The 24,252-nt window shown below is 41.6% G+C and overlaps 1 protein-coding gene across 5 annotated transcripts; it reads left to right on the forward strand.

Moving 5' to 3' along the window:
- The first annotated feature begins 3,802 nt into the window (after positions 1–3,802).
- On the forward strand, positions 3,803–23,720 carry NARF (nuclear prelamin A recognition factor). Of its 5 annotated transcripts, none has more exons than XM_055795674.1 (12): positions 3,803–3,824; positions 4,807–4,887; positions 5,905–6,048; positions 7,742–7,874; positions 8,991–9,125; positions 13,145–13,225; positions 14,049–14,167; positions 15,055–15,184; positions 15,876–15,948; positions 18,535–18,672; positions 19,247–19,404; positions 19,994–23,720. In XM_055795674.1, exons 3-12 carry the CDS (start codon positions 5,974–5,976, stop codon positions 20,233–20,235), a joined length of 1,284 nt encoding a protein of 427 aa, XP_055651649.1. In that variant the 5' UTR covers positions 3,803–3,824; positions 4,807–4,887; positions 5,905–5,973; the 3' UTR covers positions 20,236–23,720. The 5 variants fall into 5 exon arrangements, with proteins under 5 accessions (XP_055651649.1, XP_055651650.1, XP_055651651.1 ...); XM_055795676.1 differs by lacking the exon at positions 3,803–3,824 and adding an exon at positions 4,307–4,464; XM_055795675.1 differs by lacking the exon at positions 13,145–13,225 and having other exon boundaries at positions 3,806–3,824.
- Positions 23,721–24,252: the final 532 nt, after the last annotated feature.

The raw sequence follows: 24,252 nt of genomic DNA on the forward strand, positions 1-24,252 counted from the left end.
TTCTGAGTAGTACAAGACAAAAGGTTTCTTGTGTCTAAAGTAGAGTGAAATAAGTAAGAAACTCATTGGTACACTCCACTCAGTAGAAACCACGCAGCATATCACTCATTTTATTCTTATGTTACTAACTGCAGAAACATTAGCAATACTGTACTTCTCCAGTTCTGCAAAGACCACGGTAGGATAACCTGACATGACCTAATTTAATTATGAAGTTAGAAATTATTTCAACTATGGGAAGTACCACACACATGCAAACAAGTGCTTGTGCAAACTGGACTATGGTAACGATCCATGTAAGTTTCTGCTATTGCAGAAAAAAAATGTTTTAAGAATCGTTAATCAATCATCTGGGGATTTTACACCAGCAGTTTGAAGCAGGTAAGTGGTGTTACACCTACCAATAAAAAAAGGAAGAAGAAACACATTTTAAAATGTGATCTGATCTTGGACCTAAAGAACAGCATGAATTCCAAAACATGTTGCTGCAGAAAGAAAAACTATTTGCCAGATGAAACATTCAGAAATACATAATTGACTATTTGTAGACTTCTTTCAATAATATAAAAGTAAATTTGTGAGGCATTAACTTTTTAAGTCATTGATCTAAAACCAAGAACATGCTGATACAGAAGAAATGGTCTTTATTTTGCGTTAGTTTGATGCTATCTATATTTCTGGTCCTTTCTCCTAATTTCAGATCATTTTCCTAAATATTCTTTTCTAGCTCGTTATATTTCCCCCACCATGAGGTCTTCAACTTCAAAATTCAGCTGTGCAATAAGCACGTGATCTTACTAGCATGCCAGAATAAAATTCCTAGTGTGCTTGATTTTAAACAGTTGGTTGGAAGCAGTTGTTTTGCAGCTGGACCCAATTGGCCCCAAGTCCCCGTTCTACATGAGCTCATCCCGTTGAGCTCCGTGGTGCCCCACTGACCTCTATGGGAACAGTGTGTATAAAGCCTGGGGAGAACTGATTTCATGGAATATGTGTTCACCAGCTGGAACCAAGATTTATTGCCTCATTCTGACAGCTGTTGAGTGGCATCTGCTGTCACTAGCTTGAGGAAGCATTTACAGCTTGCAGGGCCTTGCAGGACTGATGCATAACCTTTTAAAGCATTCTGAAATTGTTTGCAGCATGCTGTTTTCGTAGAGAAATACTTGGTTTTCTATTTCGTTCTTGGTGTAAATGCTTTTAGGTGCAGGTATAAACGTTAGATGTAGCAATGGAGGCCAAGTACATCAAGAGAGGCCATAAAAGGAAGTAATTCTTTTAAGTGCTGCCTACTGTTGACAGGGGAAAGCTTTTATATTGTGAGGTTTTTTTGGAAGTAGCCTTGCAAAGGTAGTAACTGTTACCTCCCCCGGGGCAGATTAAAACAGGATGGTGCTTTCTTTTCTCAGGTTGTCAGGTGCGGTGTGATGATAATTGATCTGATTTTCTGGGGGAAAATGGCATAAATAGCTAATGGAAAGCAGAAATTGCTCTTGCCAATAAAATAAATGGGACATCTAATTATCTAATGATTACACAAGTATAATCTTATCCTGTGCATTGAAACATTGATTCCTTGCATGCCCTTCAGTTTGTATGAATTTTTTCTTTTTTTTTGTTTGTTTGTTTGAATTCTTAAATTGAAATTAACTCGGTCTGATTTCTAAACCAGAGGATGAAGTAGGTATGCTTCAAGATGTGTACCTAAGATGGCCTCAGTGTTTCTACAAATGTTTCGGTTTTCATGTAGTGATCTGTTTTTCATTGTGAAAATAAAGAAATACCGGGGAAAATAAAAAATATTTAAAATATGATCTGTGCAGAGTTACAGAAATATCCAAAACTGTCATGTCTTTTGGAGAGTTGCTATATCAATTTTGGATAATAAATGTAAGCATAATCTTCAAAAGTGTGAAACAGAAGGATTTTAGATATGCCTTCAAGTGCAAATCTCAACACATTCCTAAATTAGATGTTTCATCTGTGCTCTCACCATATTTGTCAATGCAACTATGGCTATTGTATCCTTGTGGAATAAATTGTGAGATTGGCACATCTTTTTAGTATGCAAATATTCATCCAGAAGAATGGGAAACAAGATGTCAGGTAATGCTGCATTCCAGCAATTCTGTAGGAAATGCAAGTTCTGAAGTTGCTTAGGGATTGCTCTAGAGTGATTATAGTGCTTTTAAAACACTTGCATTAATATGCTGATGTGAAATGTGAGAGCATTTTGAATGAAGACAGCAGAAGCACAGAAAATTATTACCAAAGCTATTAGAATTGTTACGTCTAGCTAGGAATAGTGATATTTTCCTAATGTATATGTGAAGCAGTATCAGCTTATTTTTCTTTAAATGGGCAGTAAGGAAGTGTTTCTGTTTGCTTTTGTTACGGTAAAGCTAAGGAATTCCCGATTTCCTTGACCTCAATGATAACACACAGTCTGTAAATCAAAAAAAAAAAAAAAGCATCATTTTTACGTTCTGCTCTGGGGCTATCTTTACAACTAATTAATTTGATTGTGAAATCTTTAATAGCCCAATCCACAAACTTTTGCTTCTCTGGATTGTGATGTCTTTCACAAGCAGTTGCACTGAAACCAGCATTTAGAGTTATGTCCATGGGTGACAAACTCCTGCAGCTGTGGCTGTCTCTGCTTCTTGTACAGCATTGCCATCTGTGCCTAACAAAAACCTTATCTGTGGATTAAAGCTATAGACCTCACCTGGTACCAGTGGGGGATTTACTTGGCACATTTGATAACCAAAAGTTGGTTTAGACAGGAAACCCCATGTTTGTGGGAACTTCTGTGGTTTAATTTCTAAAATGTTATTTTATACTTGAAAAAATTCTGCGTGGAGCTGTAGGTGTATGCCTATACGTGTATGTTCAAATGGGGGGGGGGGGAAGCAAAATGTGGGTTGAACCTTTCTGTTCAAATGTTACAACCTGGCGTTTAGAAAGACAAACACTCTGACAAAAATCATAAGCATCTTGATGCTGTGGGGCCCAGGAGCTGCGGGCGGCTGATGTGTGTGCGTAATAACGCTGTGTACAACGGTTGGCAATACCTGCCTGGGAACAGCATCACCGATACTTGTGTTTGGTTATGGAAAGGGGAGTATACTCGTTAAATAAAAGGGTGGTGATGATGTATTAGTAGCTTCTGTTACTAAATATTCCATTTAAATTACAAAATACTATTCCATTTAAACGGGACTGAGAGAAAACAAAAATCAGGGAGGGGGGGGGGGAAATGTGACTGCAGTCTGTTTTGAAAAATAAGTGGAGACGCTCGGGAGAAGCGGCAGGCCCGCGGGAAGGGCGTCGGTGCCGCCCGCTGCATCGCGCGGTGCCCCCGGAGCCGGCGGCTGCCGCCCGGGGCAGATGCCGTGTGCAGCCGGCGGTGCCGCCGAGCGCAGGTGCCTGGCGGGACGCGCGCGTCCCCGCTTCCCCGGCCGGGTCGGACTTAACGGCCCGGGGTTGGGGGTCCCGGTGGGGACGCGGGCGCGCCGCGGGGTCCCCCCCGACCCGCTCGGCGGGGTCCCCCGGTGCCCGCCCCGCGGGGTGCCGCCGTGCCCGCCGTAGGGTCCCCCGGTGCCCGCCCCGCAGCGGGGACGCGCGGCGGCGCTGCCGGCGGCGGCTACGTGACGACGCTCAGGTCCACAATGAGCCCCCGCCGCGCGGGGGGGCGGGGAAGCGGCGGGCCCAGCCGGGAACCTGCCGGCGACACGGCGGAGGGCGAGGCGCCGCTGCCCCGCCTGCCTCTGCCGCCAGCCCCGGCCGCGCCTGCCGGGCACGCAGCTCACCGCGGCGGCGAGGTACGGTGCCCGCTCCTCCGCCCCTCTCACCCCCTCTTCGGGTTGCTTTGGGGTTGTATTTATTATTATTATTGTTAATTTTGTTTTTCCCCGCGGAGCTGAGGAGCTCGTGGCCGCCCCCGGACCGCGCTGAGGGCGGGGGTCCCCGCTCCGCCTGCGGAGACAGGGCCGCGCTGCGGGGCCCCGGGGCCGTGGCAATCCTCCGGCGGCTTGTACCGGGGGAGCGCTCGGGAACACCACCCCACCCCCCCCGCAGCACGTAACGGGGAGGGGACCGGCAGGGGCCCGCGGGTCATTTGTTGGTTAATGAGGGCCGGGGCCATGGGGCAGCACGTGAGGGGGCGCGGCGGGGCCGCCCCCCGCCCCAGGGGCCGCATTGGCTGGGGCGGGCGGCCCGGCTCGGCGGCGGGGCGGTGCGGAGGCAGGAGCGGAGCGCGGCAACAAAGGGCGGCGGGGACGGGAGGGGAGGGAGGGGGTTGGGAGCGGCGGCCGCTCGGGCGGCTCGGCTCGGCTCGGCTCACCTGCCCGCCCCGCTCTGCCTCTCCCGCAGCCCCCGGCGGCAAGGACCGCTCGGCAGCCGCGCCAGGGCCGGGCAGCGCCGGCGCGATCGCAAATGAAGTGCGAGAACTGCACCAAAAAGGTGAGTGCGGCGGGGCCGGCGCGGGAGGTGTCCCCGCACACACGCAGCCCGGCGGCGTCCCGCTGTGCCCTGGGCGGCTGCGGCCCCAAGGTCACCGGCCCCGGCCGCGGGAGCGCCCGGCGGGGGGGCAGAGAAGGGGGGCGGGGGGGCGCTGGGGAGTCGCTGCCCCCGCAGGGGCGGTGTGTGAGAGCGGGGCTTTGCCCGGGGGGTGTCGGTTTAACACCTGGGGGAAAAGACCTGTAAAAGAACCGGGTTCGTTTTTTCGGGACACAAACGTCTCGGCGGAGGTGTTCTTGTGAGCGTGTTTAGTGTAATAGGTGCGCGTCTGATGCTTTGTTTCAGGAGTGCAGTAAGAAACAGAAAAACGATGATACGCAAAGTACATCTGTTGATGTGTTGAGTTCAAACGATGGTTTCGAAGAGGTAATGTTCCTTCATAAATTCTGATACATTCCTCCTTGTATTCTTTTTTAGTTGTTGTTGTTGTTGCAGAGGTGGTTAGTAGTAGAGAACTTCCAAATACTGAACATAACTAATGAACAAGCAGTTGTAAGCAGTTATGAGCACTTCCAGGCATCTCATAACATGGGAATCAAAGTGAAATAAAAAAAGACCCTTACTAATGCAAACAAAACAAAAATTGATGTACTAAAATTGTTTTGGGTGTCGAAAATCTTTCTTGCATCAAGTTTCTAAAACGGAGACAGAGCTTGTAAGGAGGAAGGAGGAGTTGTGATAGTACAAGTGTAAAAAACGTCTTCTTACTCTTTATATTAGGCAAACTTGGAGATTGCCTCCTGTTCTTCAACAGATAACTGTTTCCCTGAGAATGGGTTCTTAATTGAGGGGGTTTTGTTTATGTTTTTTGCACGCAGTCTGGTTATGTTGCGCTGCTGTCCAAGTATTCCTTCTTCCCACAGATGAGCTGCCAAGGGTATTGTAGCCAGAAGTATGAAACTCCTGATCTTATGGTCTATGTTCAGTGTAGCTGTAGGACCGCATTGTTTGTTGTATGTTGTGGTAAAAAGCTAAAGCCATCTTGCTGTTAGAGAGCACCTGGCTGTTAAAAGAGATTTAGTAGTTCAAGTAAAAGTTTTATCAGTTGCTTGGTAAGTTGATGGGGAATGTCAGCTCTGAAATGCGATGCAAATTAAGTTACTAGAACATGGACTAGAAGGCTAAATTTAGATCTGTGTTTACACTTAAACGTTTTGCAGTTTCACAGTAATAATAGGAGCAAAAGCCATGAAGAAGGATGGAACAAATTGCTTTGATTACTTCTAAGTAGTCTTGGATGTTATGCAAGTGTCATGGATTGTCTTGTTTGAAACAAAACAGTGACAGCATGTCTGCTCTTCAGCTGGGTGGGTCATTGCAGAGGTCTTGACAATTGGTCAATCGTTATTAAATACTTGTTTACTTCTTTTTCTTCCCCCTTAGAAAAATGAGTTTCATACATTGGCTAATGCTAAAATACTCCTTAGTGACTGCCTAGCTTGTGACAATTGTATGACATCAGAAGAAGGAGCCAGAGTTTTCCAACAGAATCAGAAGGAGCTCTTTCATATTCTTAACCTTAACAAGGTAAAGTGACACGAATAATAACAGTTTTCTGTGAGGAGGAGGCAATTGCAGAATGACTAAGCAGCTTGGTTTCCCAAGGCAGATAATGTGAACATTCGTCAGTATGTATTTTTTCTAAAGAGGAACTGAAAACTTAGGCAAGATGAGAATTAAGTCCTTAAAATAATTTTGTGCTAGAGATGCAATATCACAGCACTTAACCTAAATCCTAAAGTTACTACATCTGCAGAAGTAAAATTTTTGGAAAATGTTACTACCCCTCGTTACTGTAGTAACAAATTAGTCTGTGGTTCAGTGTTTATAAATACTTACATCTTCATTATGAGGACTGTTCTGGGTGGTTTTGGTGCCAGTGTATCCATATAATACAGAGTTACCAAGGCATGTTTCTGAAAGTAGAATTGTTTTTAATATATATATTTGAGCTGACTATATTTGGAACAGAATTTTTTGTCCAAATTCTTAGCAAAACTTAACAAATTGTTCTATTGCTGTCTTATTTTCTGTTGTTCTGGATTTCCTGGAAGCTAGTTGCTATGCATGGTGCTCAGTTCTTTAGATCTTGATACTGAATTAATTAATTTATTTCTGCTCCAGACTTCTGTGCCCTTATTTGATATGCGAAAGCTAGCAGAATTGATGCTTTTTCTTAATTTTACATAAGTGTCATAAATAGAGTCTTCATTACATAGTGATTCGGTTTTCTTAGAACTAGTTTAACTCTCCAGGCAGCAGAATGTTGTCATACATGAGAAAAACAGAAGAAAAGGGGCCTGGGGGGAAATAATTTTCAGGGTCGCATGGGTCCTGTTAAGAGAGCCTACAATACGGGGGCAGCCAGGTACCTTCCTCAGAACTTCAGGGGTCCAAAAGAGGACAATGAGAAAGAGAGATGCTTTCCAGGCAGTTATGAGCGTTACGTGAAGGGTCATTACGCAGTGTTTAGGGTGTCTAAGTACAAACCATGGTCTCAACATTTTTAGGGGGAGACTTGTCTCTGGCATAGTCCTGGTTTGTCTTCCAAGGGTTCCACTGGTGTGGAAAACATCCCAACTGAAACACAAGATTCTCCTGCAATTCAATGTCACAGTCACAATCAGAGCTATAGAGCTGCACACCATCTTAGGTATTTTCAACAGGTTCTTCAGTGCTGACAAACACTGGTTTGTTGAGGGTCTTATCACGCCAGTTTCTCTCAACAACTTCAGCGATAGACACACAAGAGCCTTGACAAAGGATCAGATCTGTAATTTGCTGGGCTGGATTTGTAACTTCAAATGCCCGTGCTCCTGTAAACTTCAGTTTATCTGTTTATTAATGTTTAAACATGCTGCTTTTTTCATATTTGCTAGAGTGTTTCATACTGCTATAACGTTCTAGGTGCTGAATGTCTCCTAACTTTCCTTATGCCATTCGGAGACCAACCACGGTTGTCCTAGGAGGGATGGATTTCTCTGAGTTATATAAAAGAAACATCTAGAGATGAGCACTGACCGGATCAGAGGAACGTCCTGTTGTGCTGTCAGGAAACTTAGTAGTTGTTTCACAGGGGTTTTAATGACATGGCCCACTGAAGCACAGGACACTGAGCAGTAACTCCAGGAGTGGGAAAGGGAGGGAAAGCAGGGAGCTTTACCCTGTTGTAATTACACACCTCGTTTCCTTTGTTGTTTTTTTTTTTTTTGTTTACCAGAAATGTGATACCTCAAAACACAAAGTGTTGGCAGTGTCTATATGCCCTCAGTCATTGCCTTATTTTGCTGCTAAATTCAGTCTCTCTGTGAATGATGCAGCCAAGAGACTCTGTGGTTTCCTCAAAAGTCTCGGTAAGTTTGGGGTTGTTACGATGGTGGGGCAGAAAGGAGAGATTATTTCAGGGTTTTGCTTCCTCAGCAGAATTCTTTGTTACGCAGTTGTAAATGGCCCTTGCACAATCGAGTTTGAAGTAAGCACTCTGACATTAATGACAGCGCGCCGGCGTGACGTACACCAGTGTCAGAAATGGATTGGAGGCATTACCCTGTTGATAATAAAGGTCACAGAATAGAAGGACGTTACAGAGCTGCCTTCAAAACCTTCACTGCCAAGAAATCGGGGAGGATTTGTTCATGAGCTTAAATAATAATTCCCCTTATTTTGTAACTTGAGGGAAGAAGTTACCCTAAATGCTTTCACTCCTTTTGACATGTTATATCTCTAGAAGATTCTCAGTTTTGTTTTGCGTGTGATTTCACATTACAGAAAAAAGAATGGTTGTATCTGTCTTTTTTTACGTTAAAGCTGTATTTCCTTTGCTCTTTGTACTACATAGGCTAAGTTTTATGTGAAAAAAACCAAAAATACTTTGCCTGTTGGTTTGGATTTTTTCTTTTTATATGTACTTAAGGGAAGAAGGAAAAAGACAGTGATAAACCTATAAACTGCTTCCTTTCATATATATGTATATGCATTTATATTTTTCATAGGGTTTATGCATTTCTGTACCCAGTACATTTTATTAATCTAAAAGGAATGCTAAGTTCTGGTGGGCCTCGGTTTCTTAGAATGCGTTCATTATCTGTGCCTCACTTGCTGCAGGGACGTGCTCAATATTACGTAGGCATATAGGCAGTTTGTTGCTAAATAAGCAGACAGAAGTTCTCTGCTCTGTTCGTGATATGCTCGTGTACCTTTGCAGACAACTTCAGCAATGGAAGATAATGCCTCTTGGCTGGACATATTTTTGGGGGATAATGATACCTGACTTCAGCTTGTCTTGAAAAGAATGCTCTTTTCAAGAGTCATTGCATATGGGACAGGAATGGTGAAATCCCATTCAATTAAACAAAAAGCGAGTATGTGCTGAACCCCAGGCTTCTCATAGGGAAGTAGACAGCTATAAGAAGTTTGCAAGATGGAAAACATTCTAATAATTTGCTTTTCCTTTCTGCTTTCTTTCATAGGGGTGCATTATGTATTTGACACCACTATAGCTGCTGATTTCAGTATCCTGGAGAGCCAGAGGGAATTTGTGCAGCGGTATCAGCGGAGGAACCAGGAGGAGCATGCCTTACCAATGTTTGCCTCTGCTTGCCCTGGTGAGAACAGATTTTTCCAACCTTCCTGCACTTCAGCCTAGTCTCATTGGAACTGCCAACGAGCTAAGGAAAGGTGGTTTCACTTGAGAGCTTTACATGACAGGGCGTTTTGGCTTTGCTTTTGAGAGTTACCAGATACTGCACACTGTACTTGCTACCAGTAGTGCTGACCATCCTTAGGGCATTCCAGTGCATTGCTAGGTGGGCCTGTTTTTCATGGGCTGTTGGGAGAGCAGGATTTGTTTCCAACAAGCATAATCAGCTTTCTCGTATGTAAGCGAGGTGCCGCAGCCATGAATGTGAACCATGCAGGCAAAGGAGGGTGTGATCGTGCTGGATAAGCATGTGCTAATTCACTGTAGGGCCTTAGTGGGGTACAAAGGTTGCAGTCTATCCCTAATCTGCATCTTACAGTTTTCTGCTGGAGCTCTGTAAAAGGCAAGGAGTATAAATCGTGTTGTTGCTCTGGGGGGGGGGAGGCGGGGGAAGACTTGCTGCCTCTGATAATACAAAGAACCTGATTTCCTGTGCTAGTGTTTGTATGTGGAATTTATGAGTCAGTTGTATTTCCCATCAATTCTATAAAAGGAGCTTGCATTGCATATGAATCTTTAGATAATGAAACTGAGGTATGGAGGTACTGAAGTTTTTAGTGCGCTGTGTAAGACTTCAGGAGAAATTAATCAGAACTGGATTTGAGGAGTTAGTGGCTGCTGCTTGTGTGTTCAGACCACAAAGTTTAACATGGTATTTCCTTATTGAAAAGAATCTTTAGGGAACTTTGCTAACTGATATAATTAAACCACAACCACCATTACTTCAAGCAAAGTTTTGAACTTGCCATCATTCTTAATGACTGTGAGATGATTATGTTGTAACACTTTCAAAATAATTCCACTTATGAAATAATCCCCACTTGAAATAGTACAGATTTGACTCAGTGTCTCTCTTTTGAGAATTTTGCACATCAGAACTTGTTCTATTATGAATAGAACCTGCACTTAACACAACTGAAAAGATGTAGAACATTCAGTCATTGTTTACTTTTGCCGTTCATTAGCACACTGTCATTTCAGTTTAAGTATGATAAAGTCACATTTCTAAAAGGGAAGTATCAAAAAGGAAGCAAAAGTAACTCCTTTGCCTATTCCCCCCCTCAACTCCACCCTAAAGTTCATGGTGTTGCTTTTCAAAAGGCTAATAAAAATACAAAAATATGTTTTTCTAGCTTTGAAAAAACTTCAGTGTTAGATTATGCCAACATTGTTATTATCTTCAATGCTAGATTGCATTCTTAAAATAAATGTTACAGTGACAAGAGAGTCAGTCAGAGTTGAGTTTGGTGATCCCCAGAATCTGCTGTTGTCATTGAATTAAAAGTATAAATGCTGCTGTTGGAGTGATGCTTGTACTTTTGTTTGCTCTGTGTATTCTGTAGTGGAAGTATCTGGGTTATGCTTTAGGAACTGCATACATGTATTAAGAGGAAAGTCTGTCTTCTCCCCCCCCCCCCCCCCCCCCCCCCCCCCCCCTTAACTGTTATCTTAGTGTTACCACCTATCTGCAGGAGCAGACATACTGTATGTTGCTTTTTTTCCTGTAAACCCTGTGAAGTTGAAATAACTCCCTATTACTTAACTTTGTCTTGTTGTACATTGTTTACTTAAAAGAAATCCTCAGGTTTTGCATTTTAGAACTTCTGAGAGAATTTCAATTTTCTTCATCTAGAAACAGCTCAGACTATGTACTGCTCTCACAGGAAATATTTTAAAATAGTTAACTGAGCACTTGTCTTTATCTGTTGTATAAAAGATGGTTTCTGTTTTCAGTGCTACTTATGGCGTTAGCTGTCTGCTGTGGTATAGATGTTAGCAGAAGCATGGGTGCTTTCCACTTCTGGAAAAGCGAAATATCACTGTAAAGCCATTCTGAAAGCATGGGGTATTTTGTTCCTATTGACAGCAGTTACAGGAAAAAAAACCATAATCTGTAATCTTTAAAGTAAGGTTGTTCACTGTTTCCTGACTTTGAGTGCATTTTCTGTTCCCCATTCTCCTTCTTCTTTCTGCCCCCAGATTACATAAATTTGCCCCAGAAATGCTGTTTACTGAGAGTGCTTATCTCTGTGTGTTTCACATAGTTCTGTAGATATAAGGTCAACGTGAACTCAAGAACAACTGCTTTACTCTTGTTTATCTTTGGGTATAACAGAAATACCACCCTCTGCAGGAGTGGTCTGTGATGTAGAATCTACCATGAGCAAAAGAGTATAGCCCATATAGTCCCAGAACCTAACAAAAGGGCATTTTATCATCTTTGTCTTAATTTTTCTTACATCCTCCTCCTTCTCTTTGAAAAGAAAGAGAGCTAATTTTTTTTTTTTTGGGGGGGGGGGGTGTTTCTGTTGAAAGTACAACAGTTTAACTACTGATCGTATATGTAATATCTTGGAAGTAATTAGTTCTCTTTGTTAATTTACCAAACTGGTAAGCAACAAGAACCACTTGCTCTGGGAGCCAGCCAGCATTTTTAATGCATTGCCATCCTCTGTGAACTCAGGTCAAGAGGGCAGGCTTGCAGCACACACAGGAAGAGCATAAGTGTTGGGGATCCAAGTTTTTTTGTCCCAGTCAACTAATATCCTTTTACAGAAATGGGGTTTTACAGTAGTGGAAGTTTTTATTAGTTTTTCTGCACTTCATGCTGATTGGTAGATATTTATAGCATGCATCTTTGTGATCTAATCATGATAAACCACTAAAAACAAGGTGTTCTGAAGTATATCTGTAAGAATTTATACAGTGATTTGTAGGGGTTTCTTCTTGTTCTTTGATACTAACGCAAGCCGAGAAATGGCTGAGAATCAGAAGGAACGCGGGAAGGTGTGGGGGTGCAGGGGTGCTCTGATGGAAGAACTGGGTATCTCGGGCTTCCTGAGACTGGCTGTGGAATTTAGCCCTGCCGATGAGTAGGCAGAAACCGCTAGCGTGTATGTGAAGTGCAGATAAATGCCTCCTGTTGCTCATTCACCAAGGCTGCCTGTATAATTAAGCAGTGGCTAATGGTCATTGTGGAGCTGCCAACTACAAGACGCTTTTTCCATCTTCTGCAAGGAAAGAAACAATTTAAGAAATTGCTTTGGGCAATACCTGCTGGAAGTCTGTTGGGATTTAGGGAGATTTCCTTATAGTTCATGACTACAATATCCAAAATGCTCTAAAAACTAGCCTCCTAGCAGGAGTGCAGTGGTGATTAATGGCAATCATAGTTGCAGTATAACGGATGGACTTTTCAGAAATGCTATAAAGTACAAGGCAGAATGTTTTTAAAAACTCTGTTTTGTTAGAAGCAGGTTTTGTTCTATTTAGACAGTACTTGAGACTAAAGCCATTTAAGAAATAGATACATATCTCTCTTATACAGAATATGCTAATATGGCCTTTTTACCCAGCACCAAGAAATTAAGTCCTTTGTTGCAGGTAGTGTCTTGGACTTAAGTCCAGGTTGAAGCTGGACATTAAGCAACCTTCCTACTCAGAGCCTAGCGATTCAGCGTAGTCCTGCCACCCTTTCTACAACAGAAAGGAATGCTTGTTGAATGTGATGCAAGTGTTTGAGATTTTCCATGGAGACCAGTATCTGTTAATCTTGAAGTCTGTACTGTAACAAGAATTGGGAATATTTAAACAGCTGGAGGATCCTCATGTTTCCCTAATACTTCGTCATTTCCATCAGTAAAATGTTATTACACTGGGAAAACCACTTTGCCTTAGAGAGATGAACCGTCTGAGCAAGGCTTGGATTCCAGTTCTGTGCTGCTGTTGGCCTTTGTGACTTAATTATTACCAGGCGTTTACACATACGTGTTAATTTCAAGCTTAAGAATTAACCTATGGGGTTTACCTTTCCTGGGCAGCAGGTACTTCACAGCAATTTTTCTCTTTTGTATGAACACTAATCTGTTTGACGTTAAAAGGTATCTTCTTCTGTGAAGTGTGATATTTTTCACTATTTCTTAGCGCCAAAGGCAACACACTCCCATAGAAGGCTGGACCTAACACTTCTGCACAGCTTGGGTATCTCGTTCTCCGTTCATGCACGTGAAGCAAAATGTTCTGAGTGCTTGCTGTGACAGGTCCTGGGCTGTTCTGTTTGGTGAGAGCTGCAGTGCCTAAGAAAGAATTGCACACCCTACATATCTTGATCTGCTCCTGTGTCAGTTCCTGTTGCGGAAGGTGGGGTTATCATAGAACCGCTCTGAGTATTGGGGTGGTCTGAACGTACATAGCTTGTCATAGCTGACACGCTGAAGGAGCCTGGTGAAAGGGAGGGGGACTCTTGAGTAACTAAGAATGTTGAGCACAGAGAGATTTCAGTTGATTACTCTGTGTGGGTGTTTCTAAAGAAGGCGTGGCTACTCTAACAATAGTAAAAGAAGCCATTTTTTTCCAGGCTTAATCCATGTGCATCTTGTGATAATGCTTTCATGTGACTTCTGTTGTAGAGGAGGCAAGCTGAGTGCATGGATATTAAATCTCAGAAAACAGAAGATTACAGTTAAGCAGCTGAACAGAGTACACTTGTTGTAGTATCTGGTGATCCAAGGGCCGAGGTCTAGAAAGTCAACTTACTCTTTGTTAGCTGGGGTCCTGTTCTTTCGGCTTTGTTAAATCTATGCATTGGAAAGGGTGTAATAGGTCGTGAAGTTCACAGTGGCTTCTAGGTCTACAATTAATGACACCGTGAATTATTGATAGCCAACTCTAAAGCATTCCTACAGTTCCCAAGGTGGGGCTTCCAGCCTGCACGGGAATGTCCTATCTCCTGTGAAGGTGTCTTCGTTTTTAAGAGCTGTTCTATAACTGCTGCCATTTTGCCGTGCCTATGTGCCACTTCACTAACTGTGATTTTCTGCCGTTCCAGGTTGGATCCGGTATGCTGAAAGGGTACTTACCAATCTTGTGACCTCTCACATTTGCACTGCAAAGTCTCCGCAGCAGATCATGGGCTCCCTGGTGAAGGGATACTTTGCCAGGCAGCAGGTAAGTAATTCTGATTTATTTTTTACCATTACACTCTTCTAAAAAGATGGGCTAGTGGGTTTTAATATTGAAATATGGGTCCTGGTGTATTATACAGTGATAAAGCATCCTTTTGAATTGTTTGTCTGTTAATTGAAGAATAAATGGTGCTCTGCTGTTACACAGGTGCTCATGATAAGAAGAATGTACAATGAACCTCATTTCATGTGGTGCAGCGTGAGCCAGCAGCAATCCTCGCGCTCGCTGTGCAACAGGGGCTTAAATATTGATGGACAGAATTAAATCCAGGGTAGCTAAAGAGATTTTTGTTAAATGCTGCCTGGTAGTTGGATAGCACCGCCAAAACAGGAGCGCAGGAGAGTAGTGTAGGAATTGCCCTGTTATCTGGGATCAATAAAAGTATTGCATCCTAGGAATTTACTTATCTCAGTTTTTTATGTTGAAAAAGTTGCAGTTCTTTTTATGTATCACACAAATCTAACTGCATCCACATATTATGTGGGAATGCATTGCTGTCTCTACATAGAGAAATACCGATGGACTTGCTGTGGATGAAAGTGAATGAGTGACAGCTAGAAAACAGAATTCTGAAGTTCTGACTTGCATTCACTTTCTAAGGCAATCAAAAGCTACAGAAAATGTAGTCTGAAAGAATAGGTAAAGTTTCAGCCAGAAGACTTGACTTTTGATGTTTGTTGCTGATGCTTTCTGACTTCTGGCAAAGTACTTCATCTGTGTGCAGCAGACTTAAAATTTAATTGCTAGGGATTGATTACTAGTATTACCTGCATAGTTTGTGATGCAGGTACAGGTTTTGTCCCTGTAATCTTTCATGCTGTCACTTGCTCTTTGTGGAATTCACATGCAGTCTCTTCTATGTTCCACAGAACTTGTCTCCTGATAAAATTTTCCATGTAATTGTGGCGCCTTGTTATGACAAAAAACTGGAAGCCTTGCGGGAAGATTTCTACACTGCCTTGTATAATTCACAGGAAGTCGACTGTGTTCTGACATCAGGTTAAATCTTCTTTAAACTTACTATGTATAAAGATACAAGTGAATCACCATTGTTAGAATAGTCTTCGTGCCAGACTTTGCTTTTTTTCAAGTCTGCTTTGGTTGCAAGGTTGTCTTTTTTTTTTTCTGCTTTAAAAATCAGTGCATGTGTTCGTGCTACTGGTAGTATAGATATTGTACAGGTAAGACAAAGTGAAAAATACTTTCGTTCTAAGTTGGTATTCATCTGAAAACAAGGTTCAGGTATTTGGTTTTGACAGCCTCTTGAGAAAGATGAGAGTTATGCAAATTCATATTTAAAATCATTGTCTTGCTTGTCTGTGGCCATTATTTAATCTCCGCTGGGATTACTCATTCTAAATGTATGGCATCCGTGACTTTTTGGTGTGGCTCTTGTCCTTAGGCTTAATGTCCAAACTATGTATCCTCCTTTTTCCCCTGCAGCGTAGAAACGCCTTCCAAACCTGACATAACGGAAAGGCTAAGGATAGCATTAAGCAGAGTCTGGAGCAGGGTGAAGGCCCTTTTCTTGGGGGCTGGAAGTGTCAGGCTTCTCAGTTACTGGTGCAAACTGACTCATAAGAATTGGAGGATGTGACTGTAAGCGCATACAGGTGTTGGAACAGTGATCTCCTACAGCATGTGCGTTTTGCTTTGTGTTGAAAATAAAATGTTATATGTTTTCCTACAGGTGAAATTGTCCAAATAATGGAACAGAAGAATGTGTCTATGAAAGATGTGGCTGAAATAGCTGTAGATAGTTTGTAAGTAGTTTTGTGGATATTGCTTCCTTATTTTGATGACCGATGACAACACCTTTGAGCATATTCAACATAAATGTAGAACTTCTCAAAAGAATGTTTTTTCTTTTTAAAGAAAACCTTTTTTTCTTTTCAAAGAAAACCTCTATTAAAGCCTGAGTATACTAAAGCCTCGTCCTCTATATAGTGGCCAAAAATCCCCAAAGTATTCTCTTAGATGTTCACTGATGTATATAAAAGTAATACAGAACAGATAATATAAAACTGTATATATGGTCTAAATACAAAGTGGGTAATTGAAGGTAATGATGCCTATCTAGTAACACAAATATTTACAATATTTGAAGATTTGTGTAGCTCCTTATTTGTATTTTAATGCCGTAATATTAGACTTGACTATATCAAGTTCAGGACTTGCTGGTAAGCCTGACCGGCTCAGGGTGTTGACCCCATTCAGAGCTCTCATATGCTTGAGCTTGCCTAAAGCTGAACAGTCTCATCTGCCCCCCTGCAACTGCCCAGCCTCACACAAAGATGCTGGGATGCGGTCGGGGCTGACCATCTGTTCTGTGCTTCCCTCTCATTCACAGCAGCATCTTGACAGTAAATTTCCACTTCCCCTAATATGTTCATGTAGAATTGATAGAGGCACCCTTTCAGGAAATGGTAGTTACTGGGGTGTTTTTATACTGAGGACAGCAGTTTTCCAGATCAGATCAAATTGAAACATGCTTTAGATGAAAATCGGACAAAGCATCGAATAGATCTTGTTTGCTTACTGTATGACTGGCTCAGAAAGCAACATGCATATTGTTTTAATTCTCGGGGTTAGTTACAAAGCCTGGTCTCGCTGCTCCCTGATCTTTGTTCAAGTGTGACAAATGTTCTTTGGTATCTTTCCAAAGTGGTGATACTGGAGCAATCAGCAGGCTTTCTTGCGCAAAACAGAAAGATCTGGAAATTTTTTAAAAGTCTTCTAAACTTTTGGATAGTATCCCGCTTGGACCTTGTCTAGACTGGAGAAATTTAAGCGGTACAGTGGTAACGTTTTCAGAGCTGTCTGTGTAGTGTAGCCTGCTGTGATTACTTCTACCAGAGATTGCTACACAGAATGAGACTTACATCAAGTTCTTAGAGACATAATCACATAGGGTTATTTATTTCTCAATCTGCCTGCCCAATAAAAGAACAGGCTCTTATTCAGAATACACTTGTTTTATTGGACCAATTTATGTTGGAAAATGATGTTAATATTTAAAAGCTGATAGTACTGGTTCAAACTGTGAGACCTGATGACATAAATGTTTGCTCCTCCGGGGTTTTAAAAGTAGATTTTGCATGGAAATTTGTATCAGTTGAACTCCTTTTAAAGTAAGTCTCAACACAGCAGCAATTTGTGGTATAGTTCTTGGAATTGCAAAAGTAGTATGGATAAAGTAACTCGTGTTTGAGTTCTCACTTTCGTAGCTAGAGAATGCTAACAAATAGCAATTGGCTAAAATTAGGAGACAAAATCACCCAAATTTATTTAAAAAACCAAAACAAACCAAAAAAGTTGCAGTACTTCCTAAGCAGATGCAGTGGCGTGGCACAGATGGGACAGACATTCTAAATTTGTAAGCTTCAGCTCTGTAGTGATTAAAATATTTCTCTGCCATGATGAAAACTTCGGTATTTTTTGTTAGCAAGGTGTTTGCTGTGGTGGTTTTCACTGTGGTTTCATGGCTGAGCGCTGTGCTGGGGCTGCTGCTCGGGCAGGAGCTGGCAGTGTGGGCCAGGGAAGCTCGTGGCTGGGTGTCCTAGGAGGAAGGGAATTAGACTGTATCTGGAGAGGCTTTTACACACAGGAGCCAAGGACATAATCTGTCTATTTGCTAATCTGAAGATGACTATCTCTTCCTGAAACCAGCATTACCACACAGCCCTATTGATTTCTCCTCTGCCAGAAAGGAGTGTGAGGCTGCAGAGCTGCAGTCTTTGGCGGCTGCCAGCTCATCGGTGCCGATTTTCACTGAGGGAGAGCTGAACCTTCAGGAGAATGCTGGATACGATTTGGATATGATTTCACTAATTTTCTTTACTGAACTATAGTGTAGCAGTTACCTTAAAAGTATTGCACTAGCCTGGCTGCAGCTGTGCTGATTTGGTGTTATTTTAGTGGCACAGTGTTACAGACTGTGACAAACAACTTCTGGGGCAAGAGAGTTGTTCGTCAGCAAAGGCTTGTAACTCTGAAGTACTTCCATATTCTCACAGGCTAAAAATGACTGACTTATTTTTTCCAAAAAATGTCTCCAGAGCAGTGAATGGTTGTTAACCAAGTCTTCAGGCTGTGCTGAATGGGCATTCTTAGAAATTACTGTTGCTCAAGGGTGCTGAACATGGAAAGCCCTGCATCCTGTTACATTTTTTTCATCATCTTACTGCTGTCCTGAATAGTTTTAATTTTTTTAGGCTGCAAATAACAAAAATGTTAGTATGTTCTCACTCGCTACTATAAAACTGTTTTTGGTGGGGGAGGCAAGAGAAGGTGAAGAACGTAGTATTTTACTGAAGTGAAGTTGGTTTTTCTTTCTGTTGTTTTCTAAGGTTTGGTGAAATAAAGGAGGGAGATGTAGTAAGGCATGAAGGGAAGAGATCCGATGGTTACCTGGAGCACATTTTTAAGCATGCTGCAAAGGAGCTTTTTGGCATGGATGTCAAGGAAATCACCTACAAAGCATTAAAGTAAGTTAAGAGTTTTGTGTCCTTGGAATATGGCACTTGGAAGGGACCTACAAGATCATCTAGTCCAACTGCCTGACCACTTCAGAGCTGACCAAAAGTTAAAGCATACCATTAAGGTCATTGTCCAAATGTCTCTTAAATGTTGACAGGCTTGGGGCATGACCCGCCTATCTAGGAAGCCTGTTTCAGTGTTTGACCACCCCCTTGGTAAAGAAATGGTCCCTAATGTCCGGCGTCCTGGTTTAGTTGGTGCTACAGTGAGTCCTAATGCAGTTATTGCAGAGCTGGCTCTTTTGCTGGTAGGCATGCAGACCTGTACATTTGTTGCTATGAAGTAGCTCATGCTAGCTTTAATTTTTAATAACTTACGTGCCCTCAAAAATTAAGTGTAATTCCATTCTGAAAACTGAACCCCAACTTCTGCTTAATTCAGTTTAGAGGCTGGAAGAGTTCGGCTTAACAGTTCTGTTACACCTGTTCTGTTCTCTTCAGAGCATCTGAATAGAAACTGATGCAGCTGGATCATCCCTTTGGTAACGCAGGCGTTTAAAATATTCTCTGCATATCTTTGCAGGAACAAGGACTTTCAAGAAGTTACCCTTGAGAAGGATGGTGAGACAGTGCTGCGTTTTGCAGCAGCTTATGGCTTTAGAAATATCCAAAACATGGTTCTGAAGCTGAAAAAAGGAAAGTTTTTATACCATTTTGTAGAAGTCCTTGCCTGCCCAGGGGGTAAGAATAATTGTGGATTCACAGTCGTTCTGCACACATATCTTGAACCTCAAAGGAAAGTTGTCTTAGAGGCAGGCACTTAATTTCATTCCCTCTTAATGCTCTTCTTAATCATCTAAAATGCTTACTATTTAATGAACGGTCCAGAACACCAATTACATGTGCAAGGTTGGCTCAGAAATAGATTGGATTTTCTAAAATTAACCACAATGTTATTTGCTCTCTTCTGACCTATAAATAAGTGACAGTGTGGCTTTTATGATTATTTCAAACCTCAGAGGAAATATTCTGAAATAGTGGTTGTCAAGGGCAAGAAAAGAGACAAGGAACGTAATTAAGATCATAAAAACACGGAGAAGGCAGAAAAGATTGCAAACAGAGAAACCTCATTTACGCTGAAGTGATGTTGATATTGGAGTCACTTTAAGTAAATACAAATTCTGACAGCATGGAGGGTAGCTCATGTAGAGAGACAACTTTTTTCTTTAGACAAGTATGAAAAAAAATTCCAAGTTAACATAAATTTTCTTTTCATATCAAATATTCATCCATCACCCTTGTGGCTTTTTTTTTTTTTCTTTTTCCTAAGGGTGCCTAAATGGAAAAGGTCAGGCACAAACTGAAGATGGAAAACCAGATAAAGCACTGCTTAACCAGATGGAAGAAGTGTATGCTGCAATACCTGTTCGACTTCCAGAAACCAATGCGCACGTACAAAAGATGTACCAGGACTGGCTGGAAGGCATGGACTCTAAGAAGGTCCAGGAAACTTTGCACACCAAATACAGTGCAGTAAATCAAACAGCAAGCAATTTGGATATCAAATGGTAATAAATCAAACTTGCAAAAGATTTGCTTATGTTAGTTACAGATTCAGCACTGGAAACATTCTATGCAATCGCAGATGCTATGCACTAGCCGAGTGTATGAATGAGACGCTTCCTACTTGTGGATTATTATTTGTGAAGAACCATTGCTTTTTAAAAACAGAAACAGAAATCTTCAAAAGCCCTGGTTCCTGCCATTGTCATTTAACTCTTACTGTGTGTAATCTCCTGCGTATAATGGGTTTCTTTATTCAAAAATGTGTTCTTGCAAGGTACATAAGCACTTTCTGCCAGGGGCAGGGAGTGTAATTCCTGATGGAAGTTACTCCCTGAAGTGAAGGGTTCCCTTCATTTCACAAAATGGGCTCCCCCGAGAAGGTGAGATTATTGTACTCCTACTCCTAGGTGTGCAGTCCGTTTCATCACAGGAAAATGGTCATCATGAATTTCAATGTTGTTGTGAAGTAACTTGGGATTTACTTGCCTTGTTAACAAAAAAATCCCTTTACAGGGACAAGTGTGTATATGGAGAAGTGTAATGACTTTATATATGCCTTTTATCCGTATCTTAACAAAACCTATTCAGTTCCAGAGCTAGTCACTATTCCTTACTGATGTAATGTTTTGTTAGGAACAGGATGTTTCATGTAAGCTGAACTTGGGGAAACCAATGCTAAATGGTTACAACACAGTCCTTCGATAAAAATAGTTCTAGGTAAGTTGGTTGGTACAAAAAGAACTTTTCCTTGTAAGTTTTCTTAGAAACTTGCAGCTAGGAAGAGTGGTGCTGCTCATGTTGTCTGGCAGCTTTAGGAGAGTGAGACGTGCTCGTGTACTTCATGTGAGCACATGCATAGTACAGCTTTGCTAGATCTGCTGAGCCAGACTTACAGCACTCTTGTTCTTTCATGTTTCAGTACACAGAACACCAGATTGTTCTTTCATTTATCTCCTTGTTGACAGACTTCTGTTAAAATAACTTTATGGAGTGCCTCCAAAAAAACAACCAAGTAGCAATGCTTGTGAGCTCGTCAAAGTTACTATACATTGGCTTCATGAATTTTGGTGCGCTTAATTTTAAGTGTATTGTAGAGGTCTCATTTGACAGACATCTCAAAGTGGGGTATAGTGCAAACTTTTCTGCAACTTCATGAGTTGGCAGAGGGTTATTCAAGAATGTGATGGACAAAAAAAAAATTGAATCTACTGCCAGACTTCTTCAAGTTTTCCTATTGGAATCAAATTTGTTCACAATTAATGGCTGTTCGAAGCTAGCAAAGTTTCAGCTTTCCTTTTCCAGTCTGAAAGTGTGGGTGGGCTTTTTCAATCATTTCAGGCAGTTTGAATGAATCTTGTCAATTTCTTAATATTGCAGCTGCTTGTATGAGTAAGATCTAATACTGCAAAAAAACCTGTGTTATTTGAAATATGCATTTAACTTGAACACAGTGGATGAGATAAATGCATCAGTGAAGTCGATTCAGGTCCTTGCATTGCCTAAACAACAGAGGCTCGAAACGAGACAGACATAAGTGTGTTACCCTGATGACAAGAGATCTCTTAATGTGAAGCTGTTAATAGAATTGCAGCTTTCAACGGAACCTCCACCTAAATAACAGAACATTTCACTGAGAGATGTTTTCTTTCAAGTGAAAATGAATTTGATTACTGTGTTAACCTGAATGCACACAATGAGATTATACCCGTAAATCAGCCTGTAAGTTGTTCCTTGTTGTAATAAAAACATTATACTTAACGTGGTGCAATATCAGAACATCTACAGAAATCTACCTCTGTACAGGAAGGGAGTCTAGAAATTGTGGGAAGACCTATGTATAGCTGAAACTGTAATAAATGTCTGCTAAGGAAAGATGGTGGTGTTGCATGAAATTGCTGAACAGATTACTTCTAGAAGCAACATCCAACTCCTTTGGTCTAATTTTCTTTATCTGTCATAATTTCCTCCAAAAACTTCACCAGATTTATCTTGTAATAAAGTAGCCTTGTTCTGTTTGTATAAGCATATGTTTCTATGTATATATGGTTTATAGCTTGATGGCATGTTTAAATTATATTGTTTCAGTTCTTTGTATGGTATGCTTATTTTTTTAATGTATGTATACTGGATGAAATGGTACGGAAAAGTTGCTTTTCTGATGAAATCGTCACAAAATGACACAAGAGCTGCCTTGCTGTTCTGAAAGGATACCCTTGAACCATTTGTACAACTTGAAAAGTACTCACCTTGCATAGGTGGCACTGCTGTTGGCGTTCCCTTTTGCCGCTTGCCTGTCGCGCTGCAGAGCCTTCCCGTGCTGCTGGGAGCCCCAGCAATGGGCCAGTAAGTGAAATCGGTCTGTGTAGTGTGCTGTGCTCCCACCACAAGGGAAATTGGTGGCTCAGTGTGTAAAATAAACTGTTTCAATTGAACCCACCATTTCTTCCATCTGCTCAAGTGTTTTAACCTATTGAGATAGTAGCAATGTAAAAATCTAGTAGGTTGTCTGCCACAGTATTCTTTCTGAAGGCGAGGAATGCATCTAACCGTGCAGTTTTTAGTGGCTAGGTGGAATGTATGTATTATAACTAGTGACTTACAGTGACTGATACTTGTCCTTTTTTTGGTTTTGTTTTTTGGTCAGCTTTTGTTTTATAAGACTTTTTGGAGTAAAACTGATTTGAAGTTTTTAAAGCCCTCTTCTTTAAAGTGCCAGTTTAAAAGAAAAGAAGTGGGGTTTTTTACTTAACTGTAATGAGTCTTTTCCCCCTCCACCTTCTTTCACAAAAATTTTAACATACGTTGAAAAACATTGTTGCAGCTTCGTATATAGTGAAATCCTTGCCTAAGATTTGATTCTGGCTTTTACATTTACAGTTGGGAAGTCTTGTTGTTGACAATACGTGTTTCTAGCCACACTTTCTGAAACTACAGCATTATTTTATTCCCGGATACAATTTTGGCAACTAATAATTTTCATTGCTACTGCCTTTTCAGCAATGGGAAAAGTTCCTAGAATGGTCACAGCCACCGTGCTTTACTTCTTAGTTGAATGTTGTGCTGAGACAATCTTGTCTCTAAATGATTTTTAGAAAATACTAAAATGGAGGGATTGTGGGGAAGTAACTGGAAATGCTGAATTCATTTGGAAATTGTCTTGGGGTAGAGCATATCAAGTGCTTGATGCCTTGGGTTACGGTATTTCATGCCGAGACTGCTAGAACAAGGGATACGCATCGTAAAGTACTTCTGCTACGCCTTCTTCAGTAAGTTTGCCTCAGCTGCAGCACCTTGTGTTTGTCCACTGTAGTTAATGAACATGGACAGACGTGGACTATGCTATCACTTAGATGATGTGAACGGATAAATCTCTACACGGCAGTCTCAACTGGATTATATTTGGATAATGTTCAGTTACCTAAATTTTGGTGCTTTGTATTCCAATGGAGCATGACCATGACTTGTCCTAAATAAATCTTGGTACCAAATTATGTACTGTTTCTGTGTTACTCCATATTAAAAACTCCTTAAGTACGTTTTGTTTTAACATAGGTGCTTGTCTGGTGAAATGGGCATGAATATGTGGTGAGGCTGTAACTAATACCGTATCAGGTATTTGTGAGTGTTCTGGCTTACAGCTACGCTTCAAACTGATAAATGGAAGGAGAAATTTGCTGGATAGCAGTAGGAAATGGTAAATTGCTGTCTAGAACTGTAAAGTAATATATTGAATCGTAGCAAGGCAGACAAGCATCTCGTGGCTTTAAAGGTCTCTTCCCAGGGAAGATATTGCTGGGTGAAGCCAGTCTATGGGGGTTGGGTAGTTACACTGAGGTTTAATATATACGGTTATTTGAAACACTGGTGCACAAGGAACAGAAAAGATAAACTTGCGTGTAGCCTGATGCTGACACAGTTGGGGAAGGGATGACAATCAGCCCCAACATTGAAGAGGGAGATACTTTTATTCATCAATAGGTTTTGCAAAGATGTGTTTAATGAATTTAGCAAACATTTCTATAA

This window comes from Falco peregrinus, chromosome 2 (genome assembly GCF_023634155.1).
Source record: "Falco peregrinus isolate bFalPer1 chromosome 2, bFalPer1.pri, whole genome shotgun sequence".
In the NCBI taxonomy this organism is placed as follows: domain Eukaryota; kingdom Metazoa; phylum Chordata; class Aves; order Falconiformes; family Falconidae; genus Falco; species Falco peregrinus.